The 16,895-nt window shown below is 41.7% G+C and overlaps 1 protein-coding gene across 7 annotated transcripts in view; it reads left to right on the top strand.

Annotated features, from left to right (window-relative positions):
* Positions 1–16,895, top strand: part of LOC126412234 (kinesin-like protein Klp61F) — a 298,109-nt gene that overhangs the window by 245,927 nt on the left and 35,287 nt on the right. For all 7 annotated transcript variants that reach the window (XM_050081728.1, XM_050081745.1, XM_050081762.1 and 4 more), the window contains one exon: positions 14,309–15,260. In XM_050081728.1, coding sequence (XP_049937685.1) covers positions 14,309–15,260 — 952 coding nt within the window. The remainder of the gene's footprint in view (positions 1–14,308; positions 15,261–16,895) is intronic.

Raw genomic sequence — 16,895 nt, 5'->3', positions numbered from 1 at the left:
GGATGTAGGTTGCAGAAGGTACTGGGAGATAAAGAAGCTTGCACAGGATAGAATAGCATGGAGAGCTGCATCAAACCAGTCTCAGGACTGAAGATCACAACAACAACAACAACAATACTGAACAAATTTCCTGAGCCTGATGGAATCCATCTGAGATTCTATACAGAATTTTCTGATGACTTAGCCGCTCTCTTAAGATACTGTATATGCATTGGTCAGTGCTTGCAAGAAAGCACAGATCACACCCAGGTACAAAAATGGTAACAGAAGTAACTCACGAAACTACCAGCTGCTGTCATGAAATCCTTCCACAGTAGAACTATAGAATATATTCTGAGCTCAATCATAATGAGATATCTCAAACAAAATGACTCCTATCTGCCAACCAACATGGAGTTCACAAAAATTGGTCATGTGGGAACCATCTTGCATTTTTGTGACAATACATTCTGAAACTTGTGAATTAAGGCAGTCAGATAGATGAAGTATCTCTTGGCTTTCAAAAAGTGTTTTACTGCAGACAGTGGCAAATCTTGTTGATGAGAGTACAGTATTGTGGAAAGGATTGATTGCCACTCAGCATATAGTGGAGATAGTGAATTGCAGACAAGCACAACAAAAGGACTACTAAACGCACAAACTTTTGGCCAGAAGCCCTTCTTCTGAAATAGACAACATACACACACATGTTTGTGCAAATGCAACCTACACACATATGACCACTGTCTCTGGCTGCAGGGGCCAGAAGTGCAGTCATATGAGAAATCACATGAAATTTGTTTGAAAGATGCAGTATGTTGTGTTGTGTGGAGAACGATGAACAGATGGAGGTAACTTCAGTCGTGATCCAGGGAAGCATGTTGGGACTCTCACTGTTCATGCTGCGTGTTAATGGCCTGGATGACAATATTAACAGTACATCAGACTTTTGCAAATGATGCACTAGGCTGTAAGCAAGTACTATCTGAAACAAGCTGCACAAATATTCCGTGGTATCTTGATAAATTTTGAAGTTGTGGAACGATTGGAAACTTGCAAAATTTATTTGGAAATGTAAAATTTTCTGCGATTTGTAAAACACAAAATCATAATTTTAGCCAAATCATAAAAATTCAAAAGCTGATCAGCTAGGAAAGCAGCTGGTAAGATTGCTTACCAAACTCTCATGTGACCCATGTGTTGGACACATACCAAAGAGGCCTAACAAGGTATACTGAATGTATTGGTACACAAAGAAGAGCAGCACAATCAGTGTCAGGTTTGTTTGATCCACATGAGAGAATTGCTGAGATGCTACAAAACCTGAACTGACAGGTACTTGAATATGGACACCAGTTACCTTTCATGGCTACTTACAAAGTTTCAAAAAATAGTATTAAGTGAGGAATTTGAGAGTGTAGCTTACATGCACTCCTGTAGGTAGGGACCACATAGCAAGTGTTGACTAATTACAGTAAGCACAGAGGCACTGAAGCAATTATTCTTATCACGATCCATAAGTAATGGAATGAGAAGAAATTTTCATACACAATTAACCTCTGCCATGTACTTCACAGTGGTTTGCAGAGTATAGATGTAAATTTATCTACATCACTCTTCTTGAACACTGAAAGTGAACTGGTGCTTTGTTGTGACACTTTGGCAATAGCAGGCATACATGGGTGATGTTGAAAGCTCTCAGAACAAATCTTTCACTCTGCAGTAATGTGTATGTTGTTATGAAACTTCCAGTAGTTCAGACTGTGTGCTAAATTAAGATCCTAAGCAGGAATTTTTTTCAGGATATATTTGTTTGTATACTCATCCTTTAATCATTGTTTAGAGTGATATTGGATTTACATTTACACGTACAGGATTAATTTATAATTTGAGTACACATATTATTATTTTACAATATACTTACACATGAATGAATTAAATAGTCACATACTCAGGGAGTGAACATAGGGGGAACATATGCAGGAATTCTGCACTGTCACTCATGGCAAGGCGTAGTGGAGTTGGTTTGTTGTAGACCTTCCTCACACCTTTAATGAAGCATCTGTATATGTGCATATCGCTATCCAATGACTTTTGTCACCTCACTGTTCAAGCCGTATGATTATGCATGTTTAATATCACCCAGACTTCATGTATGAAGCTACACTTACTTTTGTAGCAAATCTTTAATTGGAGTCAAATTGAGGAATGGTTAACACCACAATTTGGTTAGTATAATAACTATAAATAATATAGGAGTAAAGTAAGAACCCACCGAACCCCAGAGGTGTTGAAATGTTGACAGCCTCATGAGCAAGACCTCTACATCTACATCTATGTGATTACTCTGCTATTCACAATAAAGTGGCTGGCAGAGGGTTCAATGAACCACCTTCATGCTGTCTCTCTACCGTTCCTCTCTCGAACGGCACGCGAGAAAAACGAGCACTTAAATTTTTGCGGGCGAGCCCTGATTTCTCTTATTTTATTGTGATGATTAATTCTCCCTATGTAGGTGGGTGCCAACAGAATGTTTTCACAATTGGAGGAGAAAACTGGTGATAAAATTTCATGAGAAGATCCCTTCGCAGTGAAAAATGCCTTTGTTTTAATGATTGCCACTCCAATTCACGTATCATGTCTGTGGCACTATCTCCCCTACTTAACAATAATACAAAATGAGCTGCCCTTCTTTGTACTATTTCGATGTCATCCGTCAGTCCCATCTGATGCGGATCCCACACCGCACAGCAGTACTCCAGAATAGGGCAGACAAGCATAGTGTAAGCAGTCTCTTTGGTAGACCTGTTGCACATTCTAAGTGTTCTGCCAATGAATCACAGTCTTTGGTTTGCTCTACCCACAATATTATCTATGTAATCGTTCCAATTTAGGATATTTATAATTGTAATTCCTAAGTGTTTAGTAGAATTTACAGCCCTCAGATTTGTATGACTTATCGCATAATCAAAATTTAGCTGGTTTCTTTTAGTACTCAAGTGAATAACTTCGCACTTTTCTTTATTCAGGGTCAATTACCACTTTTCGCACCATGCAGATATCTTATCTAAGTCCTTTTGATCATCTGATGACTTTACAAGACGACAAATGACAGCATCATCTGCAAACAATCTAAGACGGCTACTCAGATTGTCTCCTATGTCGTTAAAATAGATCATGAACAATAGAGGGCCTATAACACTTCCTTGGGGGATGCCGGATATTCCTTCTGTTTTACTCATTGTCTTTCCATCTATTACTACGAACTATGACCTTTCTGACAAGAAATCACGAATCCAGTCGTACAACTGAGACGATACTCCGTAGGCAGGTAGGCAGGCAGTTTGATTAGAAGGCGCTTGTGAGGAATGGTGTCGAAAGGCTTCTGGAAATCTAAAAATATGGAATCAATTTCACATCCCCTGTCAGTAGCACTTATTACTTCATGAGTATAAAGAGCTAGTTGTGTTTCACAAGAACGATATTTTCTGAATCCGTGCTGACTATGTGTCAATAAATCGTTTCCTTCGAGGTACTTCATAATGTTCGAATACAGTATATGTTCTAAAACCATACTGCAAATCGACATTAGTGATATAGGCCTGTAATTCAGCAGATTACTCCTACTTCCCTTTTTGGGTATTGGTGTGACTTGAGCAATTTTCCAGTCTTTAGGTACATATCTTTCTGTGAGCGAGTGGTCGTATATAATTGCTAAATATGGAGCTATTTTATCAGCATACTCTGAGAGGAACCTGACTGGTATACAATCTGGACTGGCCTTGCCTTTATTAAGTGATTTAAGCTGCTCTGTTACACCGAGGATATCTACTTCTATGTTTCTCATCTTGGCAGTTGTTCTTGATTGGAATTCGGGAATATTTACTTCGTCTTCTTTGGTGAAGGAGTTTTGGAAAACCGTGTTTAATAACTCTGCTTTAGTGGCACTGTCATCAGTGACATCACCGCTATTATCACGCAGTGAAAGTATTGATTGTGTCTTGCCACTGGTGTGCTTTATGTATGACCAAAATCTCTTTGGGTTTTCTGCCAGATGTCGAGACAGAATTTCATCGTGGAAATTATTAAAAGCATCTCGCATTGAAGTACGCGCCATGTTTCTAACTTCTGTAAAACTTTGCCATTCTCGGGGATTAATCTGATCCGTTTTGTGTACCATGGGGAATCAGTGCCATCACTTATTGATTTATGTGGTATATATATCTCTCTATTGCTGTTGACACTATCTCTTTGAAAACATTCCACAACTTTTCTACACTTACATGACCAGATCGGAAGGAGTGAAGACTGTCTCTTAAAAAGGCGTTAAGAGCATTTTTATCAGCTTTTTTAGATAGATATACTTTGGGTTTCTTTTTTATGGTTGTAGGTGTTACGGTATTCAGCCTAGCAGCAACTGCCTTGTGGTCGCTAATCCCTGTATTCGTCACAACAATCACTATTTGTCGAGGATTATTTGTTGCTAAAAGGTCAAGTATGCTTTCACAACCATTTAAGCTTCGAGTCGGCTCATGAACTAATTGTTCAAAATAATTTTCTGAGAAAGCATTCAGTACAATTTCGGCTGATGTTTTATGCTTGCCACCGGCTTTAAACGTATAATTTTTCCGGCATATCGAGGCTAGATTGAAGTCACCACCAACAATAATTGTATGAGCGGGGTACTTATTTGAAATGAGGCTCAAGTTTTCTTTGAATTGTTCAGCAAAAATATCTCCTGAGTCGGGGGTTCGGTAAAACGATCCAATTAATAGTTAAGTCTGGTTGTCAGGTATAACCTATACCCCTACTATTTCACATGAACTATCTACTTCAATTTCGCTACTAGGCAAACTACCTCTGACAGCAATAGATACTCCACCAACAACTGTATTTAATCTATCCTTTGTGAACACTCTTAGATCTTTGAAAAAATTTTGGCTGAGCTAATTTCTGGCTTTAGCCAGCTCTCTGTACCTACAACTATTTGAGCTTCAGTGCTTTCTATTAGGGCTGGGAGCTCTGTTTCTTTCCCAACACAGCTATGACGATTTACAACTACAATACCAATCATTTCTACAACTACCTGACTGTGTTTTACCTGCCCACATTCTGACGGACGCCCTTTCTGTGGTTCCCTGAGACCCTCTAACCTAAAAAACCGCCCAGTCCCTTCCACACAGCTGCCGCTACCCATGTAGCTGCCTCCTGTGTGTAGTGGACCCAGAAACCCACCACCTGATTGCGCAAGTTGTAATGGTACTTTGACTACCGCGCCTCCGCCAATACACAGATATAATTTACGATCGCGCACGCAGAAGAGCGCTGCGCCACCGACCGATTTTTATAAATAATTTTGTTCATCTTTTTACTTTCGTGTAGGTTTTTTGTTTTTAACAAATAATTGAACACACTCTCTCTCTTGTCTTCATACGAAAGACGTGTATTTTTTCGGCGATGTGTTGAATGTACTTTTGGATGGAAATTAAAATTATATTACAAAGCTAGGTTGTTTCAATAGTGATTAGAGGTGGTTATCGCCAAATTTGTAAATTGATCATGACAGTGACAACTTGAAGAAGTTTTCAACAGACGGAGAAAAGTGAAAGACGGGTCGTCCTCCAAGAGAAATTAGGAGGACAGCCATGATGACTATATTGTAATTAATACTGCGTATCTAACAAGATTATAAGGTAAATTTCAATTAGTTTCTGATGCTATTTCTGTAGAGTTGCTTTTTGTAGTGTTGCCGACCCGGTCTGCCATGCACGGTCAAATTACAGCACGATCCCAATCAATAATACGAAGTCCGCCTTATCCGTAACTGAAACCACCAAAATTCAAGATATCAATCAGATTTTCTATTTTATATTTTTCACGGCAGAGCCCCGTGGATAAAGGAAACACTACAAAGTCAAGGAATCTGCAGCCTACGCGGTCACAGAACCGCCTGAGCCTCTGATTCAGACCCTCCTCTTGGCTCTGCACCAAAGGACCACAGTTGGTTCTATCGACGATGCTGCAGATCGTGAGCTCCGCCGTAATCTCAGAAGCAAGACTTGCAGTCTTTACCATTTCCGCTAGCCGCCCAAAACCAGACAGAATCTGCTCCAATCCAAAGCGACACACGTCATTGGTACCGACGTGAGCCACCACCAGCAGTTGGCTGCACCCTGTACTCTTCAGTGCATCCAGAAGCACCCATTCCACATCCGGAATGACTCCACCTGGAATGCACACAGAGTGCACACTTGCTTCCTTCCCCACCTTGGCAGCCATGTTCCTAAGGGACCCCATTACGCGCTTAACGTTGGAGCTCCCAACTACCAGCAAACCCACCCTCTGTGAATGCCCAGAACTTGCGGGCTGAGAAGCTTCTTCTGGAATGGGGTGGACGACTGCATCCAGCTCAGAGACATCGTCAGCCACAGATAACGCCCGAAACCTGTTCATCAAACGAACCGGGGAGGCCCTACGATCGGCCCCATGGAAAGTTTTTCACTGCCTGCCAGCCTTTGGAATGATCTCCCACTCGTCCACGGGTGAGGGGTCAACCTCAGTGCAGGCAGTACCCGGGGGGTCACAGCAGTGGACCAATTGGAAGACACGTGAGACGTGCTCGACGTCCCTCGCATCCCTGCATCCGATCCCCCGCAGTGACGCCCATTGACAGCAGCCTCAAGCTGTGTGACGGAAGCTAACGCAGCCTCAAGCTGTGAGTGAAGGGTTGCCAGCTCAACTCGCATCTGTACACAACAATCAGTTCCTATTCATTACTGCACTCCTCCTGTTTGAAGCTTGTAAAAATATGTAACAAGTGAACGGTGTACTCGCCTTAGTAGTAGCAGGAACTAGCAGCGCGCTCTCGCTGACAGTCTAACTGGCACTGAGCTGTTCTAACCAAAAAAACAAAAGCCTGCACGATACGAGAGTCAATACAATGGTCGATAGCAATGGCTGTACTGTACACTACACTGTTTTTGAAATAAAAGGTTGTGCCTAGTAAGCACTCAAACACGCAAGAAATTACAAAAATAAACTAGTAACTACACAGCTAACTGAAAATAAGTCGCTCCTGTTTGAAGCTCGTAAAAATACGTAGGAAGCAAACGGTGTACTTGCCTTAGTAGTAGCGGGAACTAGCAATGCACTCTTGCTGACAGTCTAACTGACAGCTGACAGAAAAGTTTGCTAGCTTTCAGGTGAATTCTCAAGCTACAGCTCTCTCTCTCTCTCTCTCTCTCTCTCTCTCTCAAACACACACACACACACACACACACACACACACACACACACACACACACACACACACACACACACACACTCGCGCGCCTGTGTGGCAGCACTGTGCTATCTAAATACACTGTGCCAGGCCTACAGTTCTGACTAGTTTTATTTACATGAGGGATTTTGTTAGATGGGGTACGTGAAAGGAGAAGGAGGTGGAGAGCAGGAAGGTCTGTTGGGGCAGAGTATTATTCATTGGCTGGGAGGGAGTCAGCAGTCAGCAGGTATGTTGAATAGGAATGTTGGTGGGAGAGACAGAATATGCACAAGATGAGTCTGTGACGTAGGCATTGGCACCATTGATTTCATTGCAGTACGTGATGTGGCTTACAATGGTGTTGAGGATTGGGTTGGGAGGGGTAACAGAAGAGAGGAAGGAAAGACTGTGAAGAGGAGTGTAGGTGTAGGATGCATGGTGTTAGGGTCCTGGAGCAGGGTGGGGATGTGTGGGAGCAAGGGCCTAGCAAAGATTGAGTCTAGGAGATTATGACATTGAAGGGTGTATTGGTTAGACAACCCTCATCTACATAGTTCAGAGAATCAGGTATTGAGATGAAAAATCCAGATGGGCTGAGTTTGTGAAGTAGCCATTGAAATTGAGCTTCTTGTGCTCAGCAGGGTGTTCTACTCTAGGTGTAAACTCTGCTGTTAGCCACAGTTTGGCAGGTGCCATTCCTTCGGGTGGACAGATGGTTGATGGGATCAAGCGCAGATAAAATGCTGTACAGAGCTTGAAACACACCTCATATATGACAGATGGTACTACCTGTGATGAAATAGGGTAAGCCTTGGATGGACTGGACTGGATGGACTGGAGTAGGATGTGCCAGATTGATGTATTGTTCAGCTCTCACATTGGCTTCTTCCACATAGGTATGAAACATGCTTCAAAGCATTGGGTATGAGTATGCCTGTAAATGACGCAATGACTCTTCTATTCAGTTAGTTGTTATATTTGCACATAAACTATTTGCATTTTACCAGGAATTCCATTACCATATGTGTATAAACCCCCCATGAACCATGGACCTTGCCGTTGGTGGGGAGGATTGCGTGCCTCAGCGATACAGATGGCCGTACCGTAGGTGCAACCACAATGGAGGGGTATCTGTTGAGAGGCCAGACAAACATGTGGTTCCTGAAGAGGGGCAGCAGCCTTTTCAGTAGTTGCAGGGGCAACAGTCTGGATGATTGACTGATCTGGCCTTGTAACATTAACCAAAACGGCCTTGCTGTGCTGGTACTGCGAACGGCTGAAAGCAAGGGGAAACTACAGCCGTAATTTTTCCCGAGGACATGCAGCTTTACCGTATGATTAAATGATGATGGCGTCCTCTTGGGTAAAATATTCCGGAGGTAAAATAGTCCCCCATTCGGATCTCCGGTCGGGGACTACTCAAGAGGACGTCGTTATCAGGAGAAAGAAAACTGGCGTTCTAAGGATCGGAGTGTGGAATGTCAGATCCCTTAATCGGGCAGGTAGGTTAGAAAATTTAAAAAGGGAAATGGATAGGTCAAAGTTAGATGTAGTGGGAATTAGTGAAGTTCGGTGGCAGGAGGAACAAGACTTTTGGTCAGGTGATTACAGGGTTATAAATACAAAATCAAATAGGGGTAATGCAGGAGTAGGTTTAATAATGAATAAAAAAATAGGAGTGCGGGTTAGCTACTACAAACAGCATAGTGAACGCATTATTGTGGCCAAGATAGACACAAAGCTCATGCCTACTACAGTAGTACAAGTTTATATGCCAACTACCTCTGCAGATGACGAAGAAATTGATGAAATGAAAGAAATTATTCAGGTAGTGAAGGGAGATGAAAATTTAATAGTCATGGGTGACTGGAATTCGTCAGTAGGAAAAGGGAGAGAAGGAAACATAGTAGGTGAATATGGATTGGGGGGAAGAAATGAAAGAGGAAGCCGCCTGGTAGAATTTTACACAGAGCATAACTTAATCATAGCTAACACTTGGTTCAAGAATCATAAAAGAAGGTTGTATACATGGAAGAATCCTGGAGATATTGAAAGGTATCAGATAGATTATATAATGGTAAGACAGAGATTTAGGAACCAGGTTTTAAATTGTAAGACATTTCCAGGGGCAGATGTGGATTCTGACCACAATTATGAACTGCAGATTGAAACTGAAGAAACTGCAAAAAGGTGGGAATCTAAGGAGATGGGACCTGGATAAACTGAGAGAACCAGAGGTTGTAGAGAGTTTCAGGGAGAGCATAAGGGAACAATTGACAGGAATGGGGGAAAGAAATACGGTAGAAGAAGAATGGGTAGCTCTGAGAGATGAAGTAGTGAAGGCAGCAGACGATCAAGTAGGTAAAAAGGCGAGGGCTAATAGAAATCCTTTGATAACAGAAGAAATATTGAATTTAATTGATGAAAGGAGAAAATATAAAAATGCAGTAAATGAAGCAGGCAAAAAGGAATAGAAACGTCTCAAAAATGAGATCGACAGGAAGTGCAAAATGGCTAAGCAGGGATGGCTAGAGGACAAATGTAAGGATGTAGAGGCTTGTCTCACTAGGGGTAAGATAGATACTGCCTACAGAAAAATTAAAGAGGCCTTTGGAGAGAAGAGAATCAACCATTTGTTTGAATATCAAGAGCTCAGATGGCAACCCAGTTCAAAGCAAAGAAGGGAAGGCAGAAAGGTGGAAGGAGTATATAGAGGGTTTATACAAGGGCGATTTACTTGAGGACAATATTATGGAAATGGAAGAGGATATAGATGAAGACGAAATGGGAGATAAGATACTGCATGAAGAGTTTGACAGAGCACTGAAAGACCTGAGTCGAAACAAGGCCCCGGGAGTAGACAACTTTCCATTAGAACTACTGATGGCCTTGGGAGAGCCAGTCATGACAAAACTCTACCATCTGGTGAGCAAGATGTATGAGACAGGCGAAATACCCTCAGACTTCAAGAAGAATATAATAATTCCAATCCCAAAGAAAGCAGGTGTTGACAGATGTGAAAATTACCGCACTATCAGTTTAATAAGTCACCGCTGCAAAATACTAACGCGAATTCTTTACAGATGAATGGAAAAACTGGTAGAAGCGGACCTAGGGGAAGATCAGTTTGGATTCCGTAGAAATGTTGGAACACGTGAGGCAATACTAACCTTACGACTTATCTTAGAAGAAAGATTAAGAAAAGGCAAACCTACGTTTCTAGCATTTGTAGACTTAGAGAAAGCTTTTGACAATGTTGACTGGAATACTCTCTTTCAAATTCTGAAGGTGGCAGGTATAAAATACAGGGAGCGAAAGGCTATTTACAATTTGTACAGAAATCAGATGGCGGTTATAAGAGTCGAGGGGCATGAAAGGGAAGCAGTGGTTGGGAAAGGAGTGAGACAGGGTTGTAGCCTCTCCCCGATGTTATTCAATCTGTATATTGAGCAAGCAGTAAAGGAAACAAAAGAAAAGTTCGGAGTAGGTATTAAAATTCATGGAGAAGAAGTAAAAACTTTGAGGTTCGCCGATGACATTGTAATTCTGTCAGATACAGCAAAGGACTTGGAAGAGCAGTTGAACGGAATGGACAGTGCCCTGAAAAGAGGATATAAGATGAACATCAACAAAAGCAAAACGAGGATAATGGAATGTAGTCAAATTAAATCGGGTGATGCTGAGGGAATTAGATTAGGAAATGAGACACTTAAGGTAGTAAAGGAGTTTTGCTATTTAGGGAGTAAAATATTTGATGATGGTCGAAGTAGAGAGGATATAAAATGTAGACTGGCAATGGCAAGGAAATCGTTTTTGAAGAAGAGAAATTTGTTAACATCGCGTCAGGAAGTCGTTTCTGAAAGTATTTGCATGGAATGTAGCCATGTATGGAAGTGAAACATGGACGATAACTAGTTTGGACAAGAAGAGAATAGAAGCTTTCGAAATGTGGTGCTACAGAAGAATGCTGAAGATTAGATGGGTAGATCACATAACTAATTAGGAGGTATTGAATAGGATTGGGGAGAAGAGAAGTTTGTGGCACAACTTGACTAGAAGAAGGGATCGGTTGGTAGGACATGTTTTGAGGCATCAATGGATTACAAATTTAGCATTGGAGGGCAGCATGGAGGGTAAAAATCGTAGAGGGAGACCAAGAGATGAATACACTAAGCAGATTCAGAAGGATGTAGGTTGCAGTAGGTACTGGGAGATGAAGAGGCTTGCACAGAATAGAGTAGCATGGAGAGCTGCATCAAACCAGTCTCAGGACTGAAGACCACAACAACAACATGTGTATAACAACTAGTGCTTTTGTGTTACTTGCCCTTTTGTTGACAACTGCTATATTCCGGATGATCAAAAAGTCAGTAAAATTTGAAAACTTAATAAACCACACAATAATGTAGATAGAGAGGTAAAAATTGACACATATGCTTGGAATGACATGGGGTTTTATTGGGGGGGGGGGGGGGGGGGGAGTTCACAAAATGTCTGTCATGGCGCTGGACAGCAAAACATCAGTGACTGCGCATGACAATCGTGTATAAAAGGAGCAGTAATGACAGAGAGAATCAGATGTGCCAGCACTCACAGCATGCTAACGTTACCTGAAAAGGCGCTTTTAGTGAAGCTGTATTATCAGAATGGGGAATGTGCTAGTTCAGCAACACGATACTATTGCCATATGAATGAATGGGATTCGAATGGCTAAAGGTCTGTTGTCAAATGCAGCTGTGGCGAGAATGATTTCGAAGTTCGAAGCCACGGGTTGTTTAGACAATGGACCCCGTAGTGGCCGACCGAGCACAAGGCGTAATGCTGTTGAGACAGTTCAGGAAGAAATGGAGACTGTAGTGGGTTAGTCTATGCATGGGGAAATCAACGCTCGTGCAGTCACACGGCGCACCGGTATTCCAGACACTACTGTTTGGTTGGCACTGAGACGTACCTTCCAATACTATGTGTTCAAAATCCATTGGCACCATGAACTGTTACCTGGCGATTTAGTGAAGCGGAGGACATTTGCAATGTGGACGTTTCAAAAGATGGCGGAAGATGACGATGGGTTGAGTAACGTGTTGTGGACCGCCGAAGCTCATTTCACGCTCTGAGGGTCTGTCAATGACTGCAGAATTTGGGCTACCAAAAATGCTAGAACTGTAATGGAAACTCCATTGCACGACGAGAAAGTCACGGTATGTATTGGATTTACCACATCTACCGTTATTGGGCCTTTTTTCTTCGAGGAAATGCGTGATTCTGGTTTTGTAACTGCTACCCTGACGGGTGAGAGGTACGCCGATATGTTACAGAATCACATCATCCCCAGCCTGGCTGATAAACACCTGCTGGAACGTACGATGTTTATGCAGGATGGCGCTCCACCCCATATTGCTAGACGTGTGAAAGATCTCTTGCGTGCGTCGTTTGGTGACGATCGTGTGCTCAGCCACCACTTTCGTCATGCTTGGCCTCCCAGGTCCCCAGACCTCAGTCCGTGCGATGATTGGCTTCTGGGTTATCTGAAGTTGCAAGTGTATTGTGATCGACCGACATCTCTAGGGATGCGGAAAGACAACATCCGAAGCCAATGCCTCACCATAACTCCGGACATGCTTTACAGTACTGTTCACAACATTATTCCTCGACTACAGCTATTGTTGAGGAATGATGGTGGACATATTGAGCATTTCCTGTAAAGAACATCATCTTTGCTTTGTCTTTACTTTGTTATGCTAATTATTGCTGTTCTGATCAGATGAAGCGCCATCTGTCTGACATTTTTTGAACTTTTGTAAATTTTTTTTTTTTTTTTTTTTTTTTTTTTTTTTCCCCCCCCTAATAAAACCCCATGTCATTCCGAGGATGTGTGTCAATTTGTACTTCTCTATCTACATTATTCCGTGATTTATTCAGTTTTCAAATTTATACTGGTTTTTTGATCACCCAGTACATTAATATTGCAGAGTACTCATTGTTATGGCAATGGTTGTGAACCATTCACCTGAATGTACGTGTCCTTTGTTTCTTTCATTGATAATTCTGTGCAAATCTTCAACAACTGTAATTTGGATAGAAATATTGTATACTTGTTTAGTTTTACAGTGTTAAGGTGAGCACAGTTGTGTGTGAGTTACATAATTTAGCTTCAATTACACACTAACTCAAAATACATAACCTGTTGAGTGTGCTTGATTCATTCTGTTCTACAAAGCTAGCAAATTGGATGGATGAAAAAAAATTCACTGTTGGTGTTAATCAAGAGAAGGTAAGAAAATTGTTTGTTTGAGACTCTACAAAATTATCCCATACCCTGAGCATAAGTATTTTCAGGTCATGGAATATTGTTGCATGTACGTAGTATGTATGATAATGAGTGTATTTTGTATGATGTCAAGTGCAACTGTTTCAATGCTCTGCAATGCTGCCTTTCCTAAAGGTTTTATGTTTATTAGAAAAAAGGGGATTCCTATAAAAGAAAAGTTGCCAAGTGGGAGAGTTTATGCTAATTGTATCTGAGTGTGTTTATGTGAAAATGCTACAATAAAAAATGGATATATTTCATACACTTGCTCTGTATAAGTAGAGTAATAAAAACATCAGTATATTGTGAATTAGTCGAAGAATAGTATTTATGCTGAAATAATAAATACTATTAAAGATATCAAAGCAATAAAATTATTTGTTATGGAATTCTGTGTTACTTAATTTTTGTGTGGCTTTCAATTTATGCATGAAATTTGTAAAGTTCCTGCATTTGTTCCAGTATGAGACCCATAACTTAAAAAAATTGACAAAATTCTGTTATAGTTTGTAGATGAAATTAGAGCTATAGGCCACTGCTGTCACAAGCACACTTTTTTGTCTTTGCTATTTTCAGAGTGGACAGCTAGATGAGAGAGAGAGAGGTAAAGTGAGTAAGGTTAATCCACCTAGATGGCAGCAGGGAGTTGTGGAATATGTTCAAGCTTAGTTATGTGTTGCTATTATTAAATATATAATAGAAATTGCTGTTTTATTGGATACATTATATTTTAGTATTAATCTGTTTTAAATTTTCAGGATTTTGAACACAACACATCAGCCACAGTAGGTCAAGAAGATATAAAAGCCCAGCCAAGGCGCTCTCTGCGTATATTTGGGAGGGAGAAACACAATATTTCTCCTTGTAAAAGAAACAGTCTAGTTACTAAAGACATTCTGCCAAATGTTGATTTTAGGGAAAATGGTAGGCAGATGCTTTGCAGCACACCATTGCCCTTCCCTTTCATTTCCTTGGGAAAAGAAAAGACACAGGATGAACTAATCACTCCAAAGAAAGGATCATTCCTGTCTCCAAAGAGATATGACTGCATTCCTGACAGTTTGGATTATGGAGGTACATGTGACGCTCCAGATTACTGTAAAAGAGACAAAACAAACAGTATGGAAGCACAGAATACAAGGCCTCGGCGCTCTATGCGACTTTCTGTGAAATATTTGAATAATGTGGAAGAATCAGTTAGAATTCAATACAATCAAACCAATGCGGCACTTCCCACACCAAATGGGAACCTCTCAACTCAACATAGGAATTTACAGGCACAGAATACACCAATATTGAGAACGAATCCAGGCCAAATTAATCTGGGCAGTTATGATCCTGTTAGTCAGTGTTCTCAAGCAACAGAAATTATTACAGCTGATCACAGTCCATTGCCTGAACAGAAGTCCCTACAGGCATTTGATTCAGTGATACAAACTGGCAACCACCATACTATCCATACTCGAAGTGATTCTCATCTTCACAGATACAACAATCATCATTATTCTCATACTGTAAGAGGAAGATGTCTTAAAGAACAAACTGATGATTTTACGGCACTCAACAGTCATGTCATATCTTCATCTCAGGAGCAACAACAAAGTGCAGTTGGCAGTATTGTAAGAACAGATAAAATAAATTATCATAGTCAAAAGGTTGTGTTGAAGAACAGAAACAAGAGGTGCACAAGAAAAATTAATCATCATAAAAGTAAGTAATAATGTACAGAAAGTTCTAGTTGAGAGTTATGAATTATTTAAGAATAAAGGAGACAACTCACTGAAAGGCAGAAATGCTGCGTCATCGATAGGTACACAGGTACAGAGCTTTGCTGGCTTTTGGAATGCATTTCCCTTTTCAAGCCAGTAGGAAAAAAATATCTGCGCGTGCGCACGCCCACACACACACACACACACACAAACACAAACTATGGGTGGGAGAGGGGGGGGGGGGGGGGGGGTCGGCAGGCAGCATGAGTTACCTTAGTTTTAGGCCAGGAAGGGGTTACGGGAGCAAACAATGTGCTGGAAGGATAGATCCCACAAACAATGTGCTGTGAGGATAGATCCCATCTGTGCAACTCAGAGAAAAGCTGCTAGTGGTGGGGAGGATCCATATGGCATGGGATGTGAACCAGCCATTGAATTTAAATCTCACACATTGTGCTCTGCTGTGTGTTGCGCCACTGGGTGGTCCGCCTTCTTTTTGCCAACTGTTTGGCAGTGGCCATTTATTCTAGTTGACAGACCAGGGGTTTGGAGTTTTGGGAAGCTAGGAATGTTTCCACTAGATGACCCGTGAAGAGATTGGCATAGGTGGGTGTCATGCGGGTGCCCATGGCTCTGCCATGAATTTGCTTGTATACATTCCCTTCAAAGGTGAAGTAGTTACGTGTTAGCGTGTAGTTGGTTAGGTGTACAAGGAATGAAATGGTCGGTCCGGAATCTGTAGGACGTTGGGAGAGCTAGTGTTCAATCGCGGCAAGGTCATGGGCATAAGGGATGTTGGTGTACAGGGAGATTGCATCAATAGCGAGAAGTAGGAATCCGGGAGGTAAGGGTGGGGGTATGGTGGGCAACCAACACAAAGTTGTTGGTATATTTAATGTGGGAGGCTACATTTTGGATAATTGGTTGGAAATGTTGATCAACAAGGGCCAAGATTCTTTTGGTGGGGGCACTGTAACTGGCCGCAGTGGGGTACCTAGGATTGTTAGCTCCCGGCAGACAAAGGTTCCACCACTGTTGTGATGAACTGGAGTGACTGCCTGGCAGAGGACCTCTTCCAGTTGTACAATAGCTCGACATACAAGCTCTGTCAAAGTGACAAAATCCGAGAAGTCCAACATAACCTCCAATCCTTGCTGAAACCCCTAGGACCTTCCCAGAACCTCTCCCCTGAATTCATCTCACTATTCAGCCCAACAACAGCCCTCACACTCACCTTCTACATGCTCCCCAAAATCTACTAACCTAACAATCCTGGGCAACCTGTTGTGGCTGGTCACAGTGCCCCCACCAAAAGAATCTCAGCCCTTATGATCAACATCTCGAACCAACAGTCCAAAACCTAGCCTCCCATATTAAAGAGACCAACAACTTCCTGTGTCGGCTGCCCACCATACGCATACCATTACTTCTTCGATCCCAATTCGTCACTGCTGATACAGCCTCCCTGTATACCAACATCTTTCATGCCCATGACCTTGCTGCGATTGAAAGCTAACTCTCCCAACATCCTGCAGATTCCAAACCTTCCACTTCATTCCTTGTACACCTAACCAACTTCATCTTAACCCATTACTACTTCACCTTTAAAGGGAATGTATACAAACAACTATGCCGC

This window comes from Schistocerca serialis, chromosome 1 (genome assembly GCF_023864345.2).
Source record: "Schistocerca serialis cubense isolate TAMUIC-IGC-003099 chromosome 1, iqSchSeri2.2, whole genome shotgun sequence".
NCBI lineage: Eukaryota > Metazoa > Arthropoda > Insecta > Orthoptera > Acrididae > Schistocerca > Schistocerca serialis.
The sequence above is the reverse complement of the archived record's forward strand: the minus strand, read 5'-3'. Positions and strand labels throughout refer to the sequence as shown.